The following is a 20,712-nucleotide window of genomic DNA, read 5'->3' on the forward strand; positions in this document are numbered from 1 at the left end:
ATTGATCATGTCTTGTGATGCTTTTTAAAGCAAAGTTGGGGTTGATTTCGAGTTCACATGCAAACATAAATAGAATAGGCTAATTAAATTTGTCTATTTTAATGTAAGAACATATTTTTCGTCAGTGATAGAAATATGATTTAAGACGGTAGTGTAAGCAAGTTTAGTTTGAAAACATTTAAAAGTAAATAAGACACAATTAGACAATATTTGAATAAAATAATAATAATAATAAATATTTATTTGCAACAACTGATGGAGTACTGAATACTGCAGACACGCGCAGATTTGTCTTAGTCATTCCCTTCGCCAAGGGAGTTTCAAACACTTATACGAGACAGTAATACCCTGCACCCTTCAAAGAACACACTTCAAGGGCTCTGCCCTTCGAAGGGAGTAGGGCATAGGGATGCTCACTTCTGTTTGGAATTCGAATCCTCTTGTAGGGGTAAAAAAAAGGGGATTTTTCAATTAATCGTTTTTTTAAATGACGTCGATTCTATATTGATTCTCAAAAGCCGCGAATCTATCTTTTTGGGTATTTATTTCAGCACACATTTAAAACAAGTTCTGATTAACGTGAATCTTATCATTAGTCTTCTCCACTAGATGTCACCCTTATGATGTTACAACAGAAATCCTGTCATTCATTCAGCACTTATCATGGCCATACGCGTGATTCGCAATGCTCAGGTGAAATGCTATAGTAATACTATAAATCTGCGGAAGCATTTGATATCATGCATAAGGCGCCATGATTTCCACAGTGAATGAATGGCGGATGGTGCGGCGCACTTTTTTGTTTACTACACGCATACTAAAGCGTGGATGATGCTCGCTGTGTTTTCAGCTTCTGCCGTCTCACTATATGATGATATGAACACGAATGTCATCTCCAGCTGCTCTGAGAGTCACTTCATTAGCATTTTACCGTTTCATTTGAGAAAACTACCGTCATATCACATACACAGCAGCTGCAAGTTCTTCACGGCAACCCGTCAAAATAAACGTTTAGTTTAACGATAACAAACTGTCAGAATATATGACTATTTAACAGTCTTAAGACTCAATGCTACTACTGCTAATACATATTAATAAATCTTTATTTTTAAAAAGGAATAAATCACATCTGTTTTCTTTTTAATTTTAACAGTACACCTCTGTTGTGCAGCACTTTGTTGGCCAAAAAATAAAATGGTTTAATATTCATTTGATTAGGATAAATTAAAATTAATGTTTTATGCCTTCATCTGATTACCAGAAAAATTAAGAAAATGTTATAGGGCCCTCTCATTGTTTAAAAAAGGACCCTATACAAAACAAATAATAGGTTTAAAATACAGGCATGTGGTTCTTAATTTCTTTTTATTAATTCACCATTTGTAAACTGATGCTTTTTTAGAAATATCAATAGCATTTGTATTAAAATTATATTCACTGAATGTAATAAAAAAAAATCGAGAATCGAATCGAGAGCTTGCGAATTGAAATCGAATCGAATCGGGACATCTAAATCGATACCCAGCCCTAGTCTCTTGTATTACCGCGGAGGCGCAGACGCGCTCTCGTTTCATTCAAATGCAGCTTGCCATCTTGCGTCTCAGTTTTTGATTGTATTGAAAATGAAATCAGAGGAATTTAGTATTAATACTACTATAATATTGCTGTATTGATCATATTGTCCTGACCGATTGTTTTGTACACTGTTCATAACGGTTTTATAAACAGGTAAGATTTCAAAACATTAATCTCAATTCAATATTTCATATCCCCGTATTTATATATTATAGGTAAACAAAACAAAAATCTGTGTAATAAGTTAACTATGACTATACAATACATTATCCCTTAAATGTCAACCTTATAATTTGAACGTTGTTTGTCTTGGCTCAAAGCCACTTGCTGCAAACTTTTCTTCGCGGAATATTTAATCTCTAATCAATATTTTTTGTCCAATTATTTGCCCAGTTAGTTTTGGTATTGAGGTAAAAGTTACCTTGCATTCACTATATAACAGTGTGTGGTGGTCACGAAGATGACGGAGCAAATTTGATGCATATCCCCCTTTTTCTGCTACTTTCTTCTTGCAAGATCGGCAGACAGGGTGACCGTCCTCGATTAAACAGCCTTCAGGACTCTTGTAAAAAGCCAAAATACGACCAGACCACCGATTTGGTCCTCTTAGATGACTGAAAAATCTCCTGAGCGCTGTCACTGCCTTCCGCTATTTCGTCTTGTGCAAAAAAAAACAAAAAAACAACAACATTGCATGCTGCTTCTGCGTCAGACTGATGCTGGCTGGACAGGATTTACCGCAAGTTTTCAAAATTGCGATAATCAAATACGGTCTTGATGATAATAAAATTTTAAACGATAATACTAACCGTCAGGGCATTTTATCGTGATTTATATCGTGAAACCAGTAATCGTTCCATCCCTAAAGAACGTTTATTAGCAAAACAAATAAGAAAGCTTGGAGGCACGGCATATACACCTTGATGTAAAATAAAATAAATAAAATACACAAAGTTTAAATAAATCAATCAGCAAACACTGTGGAACCAAATAAATAAGAAACGAATGTTTAAAAAAAACGTCCAGTCAATAGGCTTTTCAAAATCTAAAACATAGACAAACAGGCGCCTTTGCATTTCCTTTCTACACAATCTTCTGCCATTGTCTTGTCTTCCTCACCTCACTCATGTCAGTCAGCTCGACTCGACACGTGTTAAATAAAATCTGACTCCTGCTCCGTGGTGCACTGTCGTTCACGCACAGTTCGGCACGCTGCATTGAGCGTTTAGTTTTTAAAAGTGTCTGTCCTCTAACTGAACTAGGCTAAATGATTTTTGTTACTATAAAAATATCCAAACGACGGTGGGGAGCGGTGCCACGGCAGGCAAATGACGTATAATCCAAACACAATCAGATTTTAAATTACTGTCATAAATGTTTATTTTCGTGTTACATTTGCAATCCTTTTAGGTGCAGTCTGGAGTCCTGTATTATGTTGTTTAGTCATAGCCTTTGCCATGCTTTTTGCTCAGTGTTATTTCATTCGTTCACCGTTCATTCGGTGGCATGAAGCTATGAAGAGCATTTCCACTGAAAGCATTTCAGTGAGTGGGGAAAAAAGACTACTGAGAAATGCATGCTGCATCTGTTGTGGAACATTAAGACTGATAATTTAATGTATTATTATCAGGGACAACTGGTCTTGTTTTGCCTGTCTTCCTCATACATTCTCATGTGACCTTCTGTTATACGAGAAGCATAATGGACATGGCACAGAAACAGGATCTATGAATGACGCACACCAGGCATTTGAATAATATGTGGGACACACACTGATGAGGCCAGTGGGGCAAACAAGCCTGTCAGTCAGAACAGCTGGGATGGAGAGCTCAGACTGCAGAAAATTGAAGTGTGCTCATGCTGTAGTGGGTGGAATCTGATGAGGAGCCACTGAATGAGGATGTGAATCCCCCCAGTGATACAAGCAGCCAGTGGGCGGCTCTGAACAACTCAGAGGAGAGAGGCACTAATGTTCCAGAATCACAAATGTTTCATACAGCCATTTCTGAGGGGCATTTAAAGTCAAATAATAGTTCATCCAAAAGTAACATTTCAAACTCTTTTAACATTATGTGAAAAACAAAAGGTGAACTTGCAGAATATCCTTGCTACTCTTTTCAACAAAGAAGTGAATTTACACTGAAACTGAATGAGGACTGTTGTTGTCAAACTCTAAAACAAAAGAAACCGAAAGCATCACTGATATATGCTCTAAATTTCATGGATTCTGAAATCATTTGATAGCTTTGTGTCATAATTCCACCCAATCTCACCTTGGTGCATTTATAAAAGTTCAAGAGAGAAGTAGTAACATCCAATTTGTGAACTGAATTGTTCTTTTCAATTAAATGGTTGATCCAATTCGCAAAATTGGTCTGAATGATTTTAAAGCAGTTAGCACACTGCTGTATCAGGAAATAATAACTTAAATTTTTGTCTTTTACTTTGACAAAATTATCAGACTGACTTCAGAAGACTTTGAAAATAGTGCACAATTATCATGGACTACTGCTACGATACTTTTATGGTGCTTTTTACCAATTTTTGAAGCTTGAATGCCCAATTTACTGTAATTATACGTAAAAGAGAAACTAGCGCATTATTCAAAAGTCATGCAGGTTTGGAGTGACATGAGGGCCAGTAAACACCAAGGTACACGAAGGATTGTGAAAAAGGAGGTGAAATGAGATATACTTACGGAAGAAGTCTTTCTTTGCCAGATTCTTGGCACATAATACTGAAAGAAAAAGAAAAAAATAATTATCATCCCAAATCATTCAATATACAGCAGATGCACCACTTACTTTAGAATTTATGAACATGGAAAATAAATAATTGAAAGTCTGATGCATTTAAAAGCTTTGCTGCTGATGTGAGTGTGACTGAAAACAGCATTTATCTGCAGAGGCAGCTTTAAAGAGAGAGCTGGGCCTCATTCCACTAACTAACTGACATGACCAGGATCCCTGCCCCTAGTCCCTCAAGAGGGGCCGCTGGGGCCATCCCAGCACAGCCTGAACAGAATAAATCAGACAGACTTCCTCTCAACGCTGTTATTCAGCACCCCAAATCCACATCTTTTCCCCGGATATTTAAAGCCTAAGCCATCTGCCTGAGAGGTTTTTTTTTTCTTGGCTAGCCTTCACCTAATGTGAAAATATCAAAGGTCATTCTGTGTTAGGCTGCAATGTGATTTCACGCTTTTCAATGGGATTTGGTGCACTTAAGAGAAGCAGCATTTGTGAATAAGGTTGGTGTCAGCTCATGTTTGACACGCTGTGGTGTGAGACAGAGCAGGTGTGGTCAGCAATATTCATCTTCTCAAAAATGCACTTTGTACACGGAGGACAAGGTAATAGCAAACCAATGACCTGCATCATTTTGGACAAGAAAAATGTACATAACAGTGGAGAAGTGGTATTAGCAAAGTGCAAAAGCCTATTCTGCCCTGCATTCACAGCACAACAGGAAACTGTGGGGCATCATATGCAGTGCAGCTTGACAATGGTTGATTCTGAATTGTCTGGTTTGAGTGTGTGTGTTACTGGACAAACAGAGAAGGCCTGTGTTCTACCTCTAAAGAGTTTTTCATTTCTCCCATGAGGTCACAGGGCTAATTCATGCGTGCTGTCAGAACAGACACAGTACAAATGAATGCCGCACAACATATGACATGGTAAACACAACTTTGTCTGGCCACCATCCAATTTATGAACATACTAATAAACTTTTAAATGGTTGCAATCTGTCCCTTTCACCACTTTACATGGTTACCCAAAAACATTTATCTGATAGCTGAGTAATGGTGCAGAAAATACTTTTATGCCCAATCGCTCATATGACCTTGTTTAGTAGGGTTGTGATAATTATTACACTGGAAAACGTTAAAGGGTCAGTTTGGCCAAAAAATGAAAATTATGTTATCCTTTCATAATTCCAAATATGCAGAACATTTTTATGCAGAATACAAAAAACATTGAAAAATTCCCATGGCTACACAATGAATGTGTATGAATGATGATTTTATTAAATGGCCGAAGCAACTGAAATATTCTTAAAGTGCCCCTATTATGGATTTTTGAAAATTACCTTATGCATTGTGTAACACCGCTCTAAGTGAATGAAAACATGGACCTGCAAAGTTTTAAATCTGAGAGTGCACCGTGTATAAAGTTATTGTCTCTCAAAAGAAAGAGTCGACTCTGAATCATTGAAGCGAGTCTTTTTTAAAACGAATCCCAAGCCGTTTCATGTTGATGTCAACATGAAACATTAGCATATTGCCCGCCCACTTGTTGGTCTTTTCCAGTTGGTCTGATTGAAAATGCAAATTAATTCTTTGCCACTAGGTGCTGCTTTTGGAGCGGTAAAATAGCTGTTTCCCCGGTAACGCTGTACACAAAGCAGCACTGCACTCACAAATGCTGCTTTATCAGGCATTACAGGCATGATGAAATGAAAATGAGACCAAACAGACCAATCACCACAGATTAGCATCACGCAAAGGAGGGGTTTGGAAAACTGAATCGTTAAACGAATCGTTTGGGAGTCGTTGAGCAAGTAAGGTAAAAATAAATGCATATTATAAGACAATGAAAGTGTTTTTTGACCTTGCATGCATGTCAACCTGTTGTTGGGGACTCCCAAAACCAAAATATGAACCTTTCATAACCCATAATAGGGGCACTTTAAAAATATCTCATTTTGAGTTCTGGAGGAGGAACATTATACAGTTTTGAAATGACATGATGAGATAAAAGATCTTTTTGACTGGTTCCTGTTGATGACAACAGAAGCATCTTCCCTCGATCCCAGCGTGTACATCAAAGAAAACATGCTAGTGTTTCTGCTATTAAAATCAGAATCCTAGAAAAAAAATCAGCAAAGACAGCAAAAAGCACTTGTACCCTTTTATTTTATGTATTCTTGTTGTCCCTGCAGAAGGCAATTTACATTACATTTACATTTAATCATTTAGCAGACACTTTTATCCAAAGCGACTTACAAATAAGGAGAACAATAGAAGCAGTCAGACGAACAAAAGAGCAACAGTATACAAGTGCTGTGACAAGTCTCAGTTAGTCTAGCACAATACACATAGCTAGGGATTGTTTTTTTTATGCTTTTTGTTTTTTTAATAGAATGGAATAGAATAGAATAGGTAAGTGCTAGTATTAGTTCGTCAGGTGCTGGCAAAAACTTTAGACGTTTTTTGAAAATGGCCAAAGACTCAGCTGTTCGAACTGAGGCACAGTCCAGGAAAAGGTCTGTGATATTGATTTTGTGCCTCTTTAGGATGGCACCACAAGGCGTTATTCACTTGCAGAATGCAAACTTCTGGAGGGTGCATAAGTTTGAATTAGCGAGTTCAGGTATATTGGTGCAGCGCCAGTTGTTGTCTTGTAGGCAAACATCAGTACCTTGAATTTGATGCGAGCAGCTAGTGGTAGCCAGTGTAAACTAATGAAGAGAGGTGTAACGTGAGCTTTTGTTGGCTCTTTAAAGACCTCTCGCTGCTGCATTCTGGATCAGTTGCAGAGGCTTGATAGTACATGCGGGAAGGCCTGCCAAGAGAGCATTACAATAGTCCAGTCTGGAGAGAACAAAAGCTTGGACAAGGAGTTGAGCAGCTTGCTCTGATAGGAAGGGTCTAATCTTCCTAATGTTGTATAAGGCAAATCTGCAGGACTGGGCCGTAGTAGCAATATGGTCTGTGAATCTTAACTGATCATCGATCACAACTCCAAGGTTCCTGGCTGTCCTGGAAGGAGTTATGGTTGACAAACCCAGCTGTACATAGAAGGTGTGATGAAGTGCTGGGTTGGCTGAGACCACGAGCAGTTCTGTCTTAGCAAGGTGGAGTTGAAGGTGATGGTCCTTCATCCAGCTAGAAATGTCTCTCAGACAGGCTGCAATGCGACCAGCTACCGTTGGATCATCTGGTTGGAATGAGAAGTAGAGTCGAGTGTCATCAGCATAGCAGTGATAAGAAAAGCCTTGCTTCTGAATAACAGATCCTAATGATGACATGTAGATGGAGAAGAGAAGAGGTCCAAGCACTGAGCCTTGAGGAATCCCAGTAGCAAGAAGTTGTGACTTAGAAACCTCACCCCTCCAAGACACCCTGAAATACCTACCTGAGAGTTAAGACTTGAACCACTGGAGTGCGGCTCCTGAGATGCCCATCTTTATGAGGGTGGACAGGAGGATCTGGTGGTTAACGGTTTCAAAAGCAGCAGACAGATCCAGCAAGATGAGTACTGAGAATTTGGAAGCTGCTCTTGCCAGTCTCAGGGCTTCAGTAACCGAGAGCAGAGCAGTCTCAGTTGAGTGGCCACATTTGAAGCCAGATTGGTTGTTGTCCAGGAGGTTGTTCTGTGCAAGGAACATAAAGAGTTGGTTGAACACAACTCGCTCAAGTGTCTTTGCAATGAACGGAAGAAGGGATACTGGTCTGTAGTTTTCTAAAAGTGCTGGATTTAGAGAGGGTTTCTTAAGCAGTGGGGTTACCCGAGCCTGCTTAAATGCTGTGGGAAACGTACCAGTGTGAAAAGAGTAGGGCTGGGTAGGGCTGGGCGATACAGCTAAAAAGATTTATCAACGATATAATGTTTCATATCGTTCGGTATCGATAATTATTGACATTTTTTATAAAAGAGCAATAGAAAAAAAATGTTTAATTTGAACCACTGTATTTTTAAATTAACCTAATTTATTGAGACAAACAACAAATATTTTTTTTTGTTTTAACAGTCAAACACATAATAAAAATTAAACATGTCTAATTTCTAATGTTTTATATGCAGATTAAATCGGTTTTAAAGAAACTTTTGTCTTGTCTCCCGAGGCCACCGGAGGACGCAATGAGCAAAATAATGCAGTACATAATGTCAATGCATGGAAATAACTGTCTATAAAAAAGCATGCATTACGTCTAAATTAACTCATATAAATCAAATATAATTTCGTAAATTGCATAAACAATTATGAACAAAACAGTATCATGTATTTATGCATTGCTTAACACAAAGAGCCAAATCGCCCATCACGTAGATTGCATTTAAAAACATAAGACACGCAGTGAAAAGGAATAAACCACAAATTTGCGATGTGTTTTTTAAAAGTTTAAACTGTTTTAACTTTGCATGGTTACATCTCTTGTGTGAGACGTGAGTGCGGCAGTCATATTTGTCCATCTAAAAAAATGCGCTGCATATGCGTTCTGTGTGAATGGCTTGGTTTCGGTTTTAACCTAATCAAGATCTTCTCCGCATTGAGCTTCTATATTTCTCTAATATTTTGAATAAATAACTCAGCAGCGGCGCATCTGGTGGGCTAGACTAACAAAACATTAAAATTCAACAACGTCACTTACATCACCGCATCGACTTAATATTAATTTTTTTATTCACAATCTCCTTATCACAGGCAGGCACAGCACTCATTTTAGCATGTGTTCGTGTTTGTGTGTGCTGTCTGCGTCACTCATAGCACCTGCCTATATCGTGCACTATATTGAAACATTTTTTTATAGTTATCGAAGAAGGTGTACCGTCGATAAATATCTATACCGTTTTATCGCCCAGCCCTAGAAAAGAGGTGTTGATAATGTGAGTAAGCGCAGGTATGACTGAAGAAGAAATGGCCTGAAGTATGTGAGTGGGGATAGGATCAAGTGGACAGGTAGTAGGATGATTGGAATGGATACGTTTGGAAACGTCCGTCTCCGAGAGTGAAGAGAAGGAGAGAGTGTGTGTATTTGTCATTATGAAGTTATCATTGGTTTGTGGTGTGGAGAATTGGTCATTGATGTTTCTTGTATTATTTATGAAGAATATTGCTGATATTGAGTCATCAGCTGTAAGAGTCGATGACGGAGGAGGGGGAGGAGGACAGAGAAGAGGAGAAAGTTCTGTAAAGTGTGTGAGAGTCAGAACAGTAGTTAATTTTGTTGTTAATTTTTGGCATTTATTTATTGAAATTCACCTGACAATACAGTGAAGAAGAAACTGGAGAAGAAACTGGTTGAAATTGAGAAAAGGCAGCCAATTTCTACAGAACAGGAATCATGCAAGCTCAGTTACTAATTGGTCTATACAGAGGTTGCATGCTGCCCTAATGCATGGTATAGCTTATGCCCTAATAATGAGCAGAGAGAACAGGATCTTCAAAAGGTCAGAGAGCTGGAAATTCATCGCTGTGGACAGAAGAGCCAAACGGCATACCTCTGTTAGCACCCACACACAGCTCCATGACTTGGGAAGGGCAGTGCCTCATTAGCTGTGAAATTCATCTCAGCAATCGCAAGGAGAGACGAGAGTGGGGGTGGGTGGTTCTGTAGTCCATCATGTCTTTCATCCTCCAGGCTGTCCATCACCTCCCAATAACTTGTTAATGTGGCGACCAATAACCCAAGTGGAGGTGCCGTGATGCATAAGCGGCTCAGATCAAAGTTCGCAGGTATGACGGAGGCGAGGCAGATCCCTCAGGAGCAACAGAGGCATAGCTACACCAGTCACGGAGTAATCAAATATACATGCAGCAAATATTTCAAAGCTTACTACCCTAGCTTCCCTTTAGGAGCTTTCCACATCTGTAGCCATGGAAACAAAGGAGGAATGGAGGCAGAAACTTTGCTGTCAGACACAACTTTCATCACAGGCAGCCAGGGCTGTAACATCCTCTCCATTTAAACCAATTAGTTCACATGAGAGGATTTTATTGCCTCAGACCAGCAGATTGATATTTAGTTCTGTTAATTACTGAGTGCAAAACTGTTAAAATGTAACCAATGGATTTTTTCCCGTTTTTCTAGCAGGAAAACTAGACAAGAAAGTCTAAGAAAGACTAAGTCAAAATCAATGGGTCTCCTATTTATAAGACTGTTCAAAATTTGGGCTCGGTAAGATTTTTGAAAGAAGTCTCTCATTCTTACCAAGGCTGCATTTATTTGATCAAAAACACAGCTGATCTTTCTTACTTTAAAGGCTTGTGCACTCAACTGTTTGCGGAATGGAGCTTTGTGCTCGTGTATCCTACCTCTCTCATTAGGCACAAATCCAAATATTCCATAATATTTCCATATTTGCAATGTAATGTATCTGAATGCTAAACTATTATTTATTATGTAAATTATAGGCTCTGTACTTTAGTCGCATTCCAACGGTGACACAGAGGCGGGCGCGCTGATGTTTGGTTCACTGTATTTTATTTTGATAAAGTACCAACTGCGCTGTCAAGTTAGCAGTGCTGGATCTGATGTGTTTTGCGTGTGTGTGTGTGCGCCAGCGCTGTTTCCTTATACCAGCAGAATCAACTTTAAACACTTATTGTCTTATTAATAATGCATCACTGTATAAAGGTCTGCTTTTATTTGTGTACACTCACAATGAAAACAAAACATTGTGTTTTTGTAAAATAAAGAAAACAAATAAGATGTCGCTTTCTGCCATTTGAGTTTCCTTTCTGTGAACAAATTAAGCCTATCACAAAAATGAACCGAAACTCAGCGTATATAGTAGAGCCGATATGAGCCTGTCGCCGATATATCGGTATGGGCGAATATGCCACCAATACGAAATTTTATAACATATAAACATATAATGGAGATAAAATGCTTGAAATGGTGTAATTACTTAGTTTGTCCAGCAGAGCATGCTCCATTGTTTGCTATTGGATGAAACGCTTTAAAGCTTAAGACTATGGAAAACCATTGAAACTTTGAACGGCCATATCTCCGTAACGTCGCGGCGAATCTGCACCAAATTCGGGGCATCCCTTCAGCTCGAGGAACCCTCTCGAATGCAAATCGAGTGTACGTCTCGAGGTCCTTTATACAGTGGGGAAAAAAGTATTTAGTCAGCCACCAATTGTGCAAGTTCTCCCACTTAAAAAGATGAGAGAGGCCTGTAATTTTCATCATAGGTATACCTCAACTATGAGAGACAAAATGAGAAAAAAAAATCCAGAAAATCACATTGTAGAATTTTTAAAGAATTTATTTGCAAATTATGGTGGAAAATAAGTATTTGGTCAATAACAAAATTTCATCTCAATACTTTGTTATATACCCTTTGTTGGCAATGACAGAGGTCAAACGTTTTCTGTAAGTCTTCACAAGGTTTTCACACACTGTTGCTGGTATTTTGGCCCATTCCTCCATGCAGATCTCCTCTAGAGCTGCATCTAGAGTAATGTTTTGGGGCTGTCGCTGGGCAACACGGATTTTCAACTCCCTCCAAAGATTTTCTATGGGGTTGAGATCTGGAGACTGACTAGGCCACTCCAGGACCTTGAAATGCTTCTTCCGAAGCCACTCCTTCGTTGCCCGGGCGGTGTGTTTGGGATCATTGTCATGCTGAAAGACTCAGCCACGTTTCATCTTCAATGCCCTTGCTGATGGAAGGAGGTTTTCACTCAAAATCTCACGATACATGGCCCCATTCATCCTTTTCGTTTACACGGATCAGTCGTCCTGGTCCCTTTGCAGAAAAACAGCCCCAAAGCATGATGTTTCCCCCCCCATGCTTCACAGTAGGTATGGTGTTCTTTGGATGCAACTCAGCATTCTTTCTCCTCCAAACACGACAAGTTGAGTTTTTACCAAAAAGTTCTATTTTGGTTTCATCTGACCATATGACATTCTCCCAATCCTCTTCTGGATCATCCAAATGCTCTCTAGCAAACTTCAGACGGGCCTGGACATGTACTGGCTTAAGCAGGGGGACACGTCTAGCACTGCAGGATTTGAGTCCCTAGTGGCGCAGTGTGTTACTGATGGTAGCCTTTGTTACTTTGGTCCCAGCTCTCTGCAGGTCATTCACTAGGTCCCCCCGTGTGGTTCTGGGATTTTTGCTCACAGAGCCCCAGATCGAGGGAGATTATCAGTGTTGTATGTCTTCCATTTTCTAATAATTGCTCCCACAGTTGATTTCTTCACACCAAGATGCTTACCTATTGCAGATTCAGTCTTCCCAGCCTAGTGCAGGTCTACAATTTTGTTTCTGGTGTCCTTTGACAGCTCTTTAGTCTTGGCCATGGTGGAGTTTGACTGTTTGAGGTTGTGGACAGGTGTCTTTTATACTGATAATGAGTTCAAACAGATGCCATTAATACAGGTAATGAGTGGAGGACAGAGGAGCCTCTTAAAGAAGTTGTTACAGGTCTGTGAGAGCCAGAAATCTTGCTTGTTTGTAGGTGACCAAATACTTATTTTACCGAGGAATTTACCAATTAATTCTTTAAAAATCCTACAATGTGATTTTCTGGATTTTTTCCCCTCATTTTGTCTCTCATAGTTGAGGTATACCTATGATGAAAATTACAGGCCTCTCTCATCTTTTTAAGTGGGAGAACTTGCACAATTGGTGGCTGACTAAATACTTTTTTTCCCCACTGTATATATATATATTCATACATAGGAAGTTCAAAATAACTGAATTTATTTAAAATTGAAATCTTTTGTAACATTATTAATGTCTTTACTCTCACTTTTGAACAATTTAATGCATCCTTTCTGAACAAAAGATCTTTCTCACCAAACGTTTGAACCGGTGAGTTATTTTGAAAATACATCGTTTTATATAGGTTTATTGTTGCAATCTTAGACTGATTTGAGATAATCAGTAAGAAGATTGATTGAGCTTACAGATCCATCATGTACAGGAATATCTGTTAACACAGCAATTATTTTAAATTCAGAAAACAGAGAAGAAAACCAGACAATACTTGGTGCCAAAAACCTAGAAATGAAGCTGTATTACAGATCTCATGACAATTACTAACAGGAAAACACATGAGTGCCATTCTCAAACACTGGCTGAGCTCCTCTGAATGAAGTTCAAGAGCGGTACACACCGGTGTAGGACCTTTAAAGAGGGTTTTTCCTGTTGCTTTAACCGCTGCCTAATCATAGTCGTGACGGGCAGAACAAACATGCACAACACTTCAGAGTTCCTGCCGCCCAGCTGCACAAACTGACAAACAACCCTGCCGCACACATAAAAATGCGGTGAGTTCGGCGGGTGTTATTTGCCCAGTGCTGTACATGGAGAACTGCCCGGGGCTGTACAAACAGCATTGCCCATGCACTATCATTAAGCCCTTTGATAGGAGGCCAAACAGTCTGGTATGGTGTTATCAGACATGGGAGATCATCCATCATCTTAACCATTTCATTACAGAGAATTAGCAGTTCAAAAACATTAACTCCAAAAGCTGGGAGTCAGAACTATTTGTGGTGGATGTAAACGTCTATAGGCCAATACGATATTATTAAGTGCAACTGATTTTCATCTAGTTTGATTTGGTTTTGCTTCTGCAGAAGGGTATCCAAGTGTATATCCAAAGGGCTGTGATAAATCACAACTCACCATAATATCATTGGATAGTGACTGATACTGTGCCAACACCATAACATAGACCCAGCACAGAATAGAAAAGGAGAATCCTAACCACTTGCTATTTTTTGCTGACTGGGACTGTGCCCAATCAAACTTCTAAATTTGACACAAATCTGTAAGATGGTAGAAATAAACTAGCTATAGCCTACATATTAGACAGGGGCAGGCTGTGTGTCATGCATCCTCAAAAACCACAAACAAAACTACAAAAGGAAAAAGAACCAGACTACAATAAAATAGTTTGCTTGCAATAAAACGTGGTTTGAGCTGACCGACAAGTTTTTGAAATGAATTATTGCTAGCAAGAGCATGAAACCATCAAAATTCAATTGTGTATGATAAACAAATCTGGTACTCAGTTGCCAATTCCAATTTCCAAAATCCTGAAGTAAAACCAGACAGTAGATCATCTCTGCTAGTCAGTGCAGAGCAGTAGTGTTGGGCGATATGCTCAATTTTCATATCGTCCTATCGTCAGCCTGTGAGATCGCCGATACACGATATTATCGTGTTAATTAATTTCATTATTTATTTAATTCGTTTCATTGCCGGAGAGTGAACCATCTCCAGCATAAGGCTAAAAGCAGCCTAATGTTTTCAATATGACTGAATTTGTATTTAATATGATAACAAATTAATAGAAACATCGTAAATTACTAATTATAATGCTTACATTTCCACAGTTATTCAAAAAGCAGCTACAGAAAACGAGCAAAGAACATTACATTACCGAAGAACATCATCACAAGCTCAGTCTAGCGCGAGTTTATGCACTTTAAAATATACACGATATTATCGTGTTAATTAATTTCATTATTTATTTAATTCATTTCATTGCCGGAGAGTGAACCATCTCCAGCATAAGGCTAAAAGCAGCCTAATGTTTTCAATATGACTGAATTTGTATTTAATATGATAACAAATTAATAGAAACATCGTAAATTACTAATTATAATGCTTACATTTCCACAGTTATTCAAAAAGCAGCTACAGAAAACGAGCAAAGAACATTACATTACCGAAGAACATCATCACAAGCTCAGTCTAGCGCGAGTTTATGCACTTTAAAAACACACTCGTTATAATCAGTGAATCTACACTGTATGATGAATAAATCTCTTATACTTACATCGTAGGTACATCTGCACTTTGTTGTTTATGATGAGAGAATTTGCGAGTCAGAATTCAGTCAGCGTTCTGAACAACGGAACTCCGCTGTTTCATAGATGACTCATCTGAACGCCTCTGATTGGCCATTGCATTCATAACCTCAGCATAATCGTGTGTGATTGGTTATAATGTGCAACACTGTAAAAACGCGGAAAAATAAATATAATGCAACAAATAAGCCCTAAAATGAATTAGATAGCATTACTAACCTGATAATAATAATCGTCTTGCTATCGTCAAAGACATCAGCCACAGGCGAAATCTCTGAATATCATCGATTCACGATACTATCGTCACAACCCTAGTACAATACCTTGTATTAGGACAGCTGGTGTAGTGACTGATGAGGGTGGGTACAAGGTAGACAGAAGAAGCTCTATTCTTAGTTTCCCACCCACTTATTCCCTGACTTTAATAAAAAGCACTTCTTTACTTGATGTAACGGCGGGGAGTTAGTTCACAAGTCCGTTCACATAGTTAATCAGCAAAAGAGCACGTGTGTAACCAAAGGAACATTACTCAGTAGATGGGAATGAGTCTCTGACGGGTTCTGCAGCTGTTTGCAAGGCAAGTAGTTTGCTGATATATGAGGTTAAAGCTTTTTTTTGGGGGGGGGGGCACTGTAAAGCTGACAAGCTATGGTGTATCTCACCAGAATATGAGCCAACGGTTATTTATCTCTGCACTTCTTCAATACGAGCGGAGCATCCAATGAGCAGGGGTGGAGGATGTAAGGCAGGGGCACAGTAAGAAGAGTGGGAGTGTTATCTCTGTCAATTTAAGGTAGATTTCTGTGCTGAAGCTCACTCACTATTGACAGGGCCGCATTAAGACTGTAAGGGGCCCCTGGGCTTTACCTCTTGAGGGGCCCTTCATCAACAAAAACTACAGCCTACATTCACTCAGTCTTTATAATCAAAGCTCAAGTTGTCAGCCTTTTATTTTGCAGCTATAAATGACATTAACAAGATTAAACAGGTCTGTCATATAAAATAGACACAAATATCACTGCATGAAATACACATACACTTAGCCGGACATATTTTACACAGATATCTATGAAAAAACGTGTAGCATTAAATTGCATGTGTTAATGTTGGTTAAATGCACTATGAACTAACATTAAAGAACAGAGGAAGGTAAACTATTAAAGGTAGTAAATGTACACATTTACAAAATGTTCTGTGCACTTTGAGTTACGCCTTCACAAATATGTCAAACTGCTTGTGGATCTTTGTAACAGGCTGGTAAGTTCATTTACATTTTCACTGATCTTACTCTGCACATGCAATTTTTTAAGTCACTAATTTACCTTAATGATAGTGAAATAATTTATTAACATTAACCAAAAGAAATAGAAGATGTGAAAAATTGTTAATCACGATAGTTCTTGACTCTTGATCAAGACTCTTGATTCTTGACAGCTAATGCAATAACTAGGCTAATAAATATTAATGAGTGAAACCTTTGTAAGGTGCTACAGTAGGCTACATTTTTTTTAAAGGGCTCATATGATGCGATTTCAATTTTACCTTTCTCTTTGGAGTGTTACAAGCTCTTGGTGCATAAAGAAGATCTGTAAAATTGCAAAGACTAAAGTCTAAAATCCAAAGAGATATTCTTTATAAATTTAAGTCACCCACGCCTACCTAAAACGGCTCGTTCTAACACGCCCCCACATGTCTACGTCACTATCTGGGAAGATTTGCATAACGCCGCCCAAATGTTCACACAAAGAAAGAAGGCATAACTTTTATTCTCGCTGTAGTATTGTTGTTGCCGCTGCCGCCACGTCGTGAAGGCGCTGTGTGCTTCGTTGTGAAAGCGAAACTACTTAGTTTGGTCTTCCAAAAGAGGACCGCTTCGTCATGCCTGGAGCTGATCCGTGCTGGTCGCTGAGGAAATACATCAACTTCGCGCTGCGGATCGCCTTTCACCGTGGACGAAGCAGAGTCCAGCCCGGGGTCATCACATGTGGTTGCCGCAAGCCCGCCCGCCGCCGCTCACTCAAGCTGGCCTCCACTCACTCTAGCCGCCAGCCTCTGCTCACTCTAGCCTGCCGTGTGTGACGCTGTGTTTAGTTGTGAAAGCGAAACTACTTTGTTTGGCCTTTCAAAAGAGGACATGACTAGAAATCAGTGGTTAAGTTGTATTTACAACACTGTTCCAGAACAGTTCAACCCAAATATTCCTATGTGTCCAGCGCATTTTATGGAGGAATGTTTCCTGATCCTGGTAGAGTAGACTACAATGCCGGCTGTTCTGACTGTACGTTTTTTATATTTAAAGAATTTGCCACTGATGATTCAAACGAGAGTTTTGAGCAGTGTAGAGTAGTGTCTGCAGTTTGTAATTTCTCTGATCACAAATGCAGACATGGTTTTATGTTTACGTGGTGTGATGCAACGCAACGCGTAAAAAGACAGTATAAGTCATTATAATCCGTAATTATGTCCCCACTGGATGCAACAAATGCCTCGTTTATAATGGGTTTTAATGTTTTTGTCTCGTCGCTCCGGCCGGGACAAGGCATCACAATATGGCAAGGGGCATAACATTTCCGTCACACGCTTGAGGTATTCGGACAATCACAACGCACTGGATAGCTGGCCAATCAGAGCACACCTTGCTATTCAGACCGACGAGCTTTGTAAAAATCGACACGTTTCAGAAAGGCGGGGCACAGAAGAGAAACAATAATGTACAGTATGTGGAAAATAATGTGTTTTTTGAACCTTAAACCGCATAAACACATTTCATTCCACAAAATACACAAAATAATGTTATTTTTAGCAAAATCATATGACCCCTTTAAGTGTTTATCAAAATTGTATTTTAGCATTTTTAATTAAAATTAAGGCCACTGGCTGGACAATAAGGACTGCCCGATGGCCCGGGGCCAACATGAAAGACGCTTGGGACAGATGACGGATTTGTCACGAAATTTAAACATTCAGAGGGTTTAAAGCATTCATGCAGACGCGAGAGAGAGCACCATTCAGTGTGTTCTGAGCGTACATATAGAGCCGCGTCTCAAACAGTGCGCGCAAGCCTGAATTGCAATTGGAAAATGGAAAATACATACAAAAGTAAAAAGTATGCAATGTTATTTTACATTTGATTATTCAATTTCTGTACCTGAATACCTACAAACTCAAAAACCTAACGCATTGTTTAATTTTTATCTTTGTTCTACACTCTAAAAAATGCTGGGTTGTTTCAACCCAATGTTGGGTGAAATATGGACTAACCCAACTGTTGGGTTAAAAAGCTAATTTAAAAATTTAATCAAAATTTAACCCAACAGTTGGGTTAGTCCATATTTGACCCAACATTGGGTTGAAATAACCCAGCATTTTTTAGAGTGTATTTATTCATTTATTTAGGCTATTTGTTCTATTGTTTATAATTGGTTCATTTGTTCTTATTTACTGACTTGTCTTCAATTGGAATCGTAATTGTAAAATTGAACAGGTAGGCCTATCTATAAATTTGGCATTGAAAAAACAATGATAAAACAATTTTTTTTTTGTGGCAGGGCAAATCAAAATTTGAACCACTGTTGAACCCTTTTGGCCAACTGGCAAGTGTGAATCTTCAGTTGCTTCACGATTTGATTCGATTGATTATGATCTTCTCCTCCAATTATTTAATTAATAATAATTACCATAGTAATAATCACAATAAAGCTCTTTTTGTTATTTTACTTTGTCAGCCTATTAAAAATAAAAACAAAGATGCAAATAAACTGTAGAGAAAATGCAATATAGGCATATAAAAAAATTTAACAGTGCATTACTTTTACATCTATTTTACAGAAGCAAGACATACAGAAACTGAATAATCAAATGCAAGTATAATCATTGCATAGTCTTTAGTGTATTAATTACAAAGAATAAAGCTACAAATTCATTCAGTCAAGAGGAGTAATTTCCCTCTTTTCTTTCGTTGTTTACGTTGTAGCTATTATATAAAGATCTAAATCACGAATCCTATAACACATTAGATTTTTCCACAACGGTTTACGAAATAACCGTCTGTTTACGCGAATACTCACCAAGACAGATATGCAGATACATTTCTTAAATAAAATAGCCTATAACAAGAGTAATAAAACAGTAACCGACATTAATATGTATGATGATAGGCCTATGCAGCTGCGCGAGTGCAGCAGTCATATTTGTCCGTCTAAAAAAAATGCGCTGAATGCGTTCCATGTGAATGGCTTGGTTTCGGTTTTAACCTAATCAAGATCTTCTCCGCACTGAGCTTCTATATTTCTCTAATATTTTGAATGAATAACGCAGCAACGGCACGTCTCGTGGGCTAGACTAACAAAATATTAAAATGCAACAACGTCACTTACATCATCACCGCATCTCGCGCTCCACTAATGACGCTCCCTGATGCACACCTAACATTCAAATGCAAATGTTTATTTTAAATTCGACTAATATTCATTTTTTTATTCACAATCTCCTTATCACAGGCAGGCACAGCACTCATTTCAGCATGTGTTCGTGTTTGTGTGTGCTGTCTGCGTCACTCATAGCACATGCCTATATTGAAGAAGGTGTACCGTCGATAAATATCGATACCGTTTTATCGCCCAGGCCTAATTTTGGATAAATTGAGTCGTTTTTTTCTTTCATACATCTCTTGTATGATTCAAAGACAAATGCATTTTAACAGCCTCTTTTCGCCACCTACTGGTGTAACAATGTAATCGATAAATCTTCATTTGAAGTGTCAAATTACTTTCAAATGGTGATTTATTCTATTTTAATCGCTACCATTCACATCGTACACACAGTTTATATCTGAACTATAATTTTTATCCCAGTACTTCTGTGATTTGAATGTTTGTAAGTTAACATCGAAATAATGATACTGTGTGGTTGAAAAGACTGTGAAGCCGTTTCATTCATGACAGACAGCTGCTCTCTTTAGGTCAATGGCAGCGTGAACGCAAATTTAAATGCTCAAATCACACTGGTGAGATCGTACTCTACACGGACAAACCAAGTGATCACAACATGGATCGCACACGTCAAAGGTTGAGGAATGAAACAGACGAATCATTGTAATTTAGGAATAGAATCATGTTGGTGTTTGAATCGTGTTCGCAATCTTTAACAATCTATTAAATTAAAGTGCAGTGTTTCCCCTGCCATTATATTAGGGGGGCGGCCCCCTTTGAAGGTCAAGTTAATTTTATTTTCTCTATAGCGCCAGATCACAACAGAAGTAATTTAAAGTTACCTTTCCTATAGAACAGGTCTATACCTTGTTCTTTCATTAAACAAACTAAATAGCCTTATGTTATTTATTTACATGACGGCATGTCATTTCTGTCTCTAGTTACATGGTTGCACACTCTGCATGGCACACAGCGGAGTTCCGCCCCGATGCGCACACACAAGTGAGCACACTCCCACAAGTATTTGTAAATATTAAGCCGCAAAATGACTATTTAAATATGAATTATGCGTGTCTCTGTGTTAATGAATGACGCAGACGCACAGTTTTGTGTACTACTTGTACTGAAGCATGCATGACGCATTCG

The 20,712-nt window shown here is 38.6% G+C and overlaps 1 protein-coding gene across 3 annotated transcripts in view; it reads right to left on the minus strand.

Moving 5' to 3' along the window:
* LOC107591759 (E3 ubiquitin-protein ligase SMURF1) overlaps positions 1–20,712 on the minus strand; it is a 45,507-nt gene that overhangs the window by 15,575 nt on the left and 9,220 nt on the right. For all 3 annotated transcript variants that reach the window (XM_016281015.1, XM_016281007.1, XM_016280999.1), the window contains exon 2: positions 4,274–4,312. In XM_016281015.1, coding sequence (XP_016136501.1) covers positions 4,274–4,312 — 39 coding nt within the window. The remainder of the gene's footprint in view (positions 1–4,273; positions 4,313–20,712) is intronic.

Source organism: Sinocyclocheilus grahami, unplaced genomic scaffold, assembly GCF_001515645.1.
Source record: "Sinocyclocheilus grahami isolate Dianchi unplaced genomic scaffold, SAMN03320097.WGS_v1.1 scaffold9.1, whole genome shotgun sequence".
NCBI lineage: Eukaryota > Metazoa > Chordata > Actinopteri > Cypriniformes > Cyprinidae > Sinocyclocheilus > Sinocyclocheilus grahami.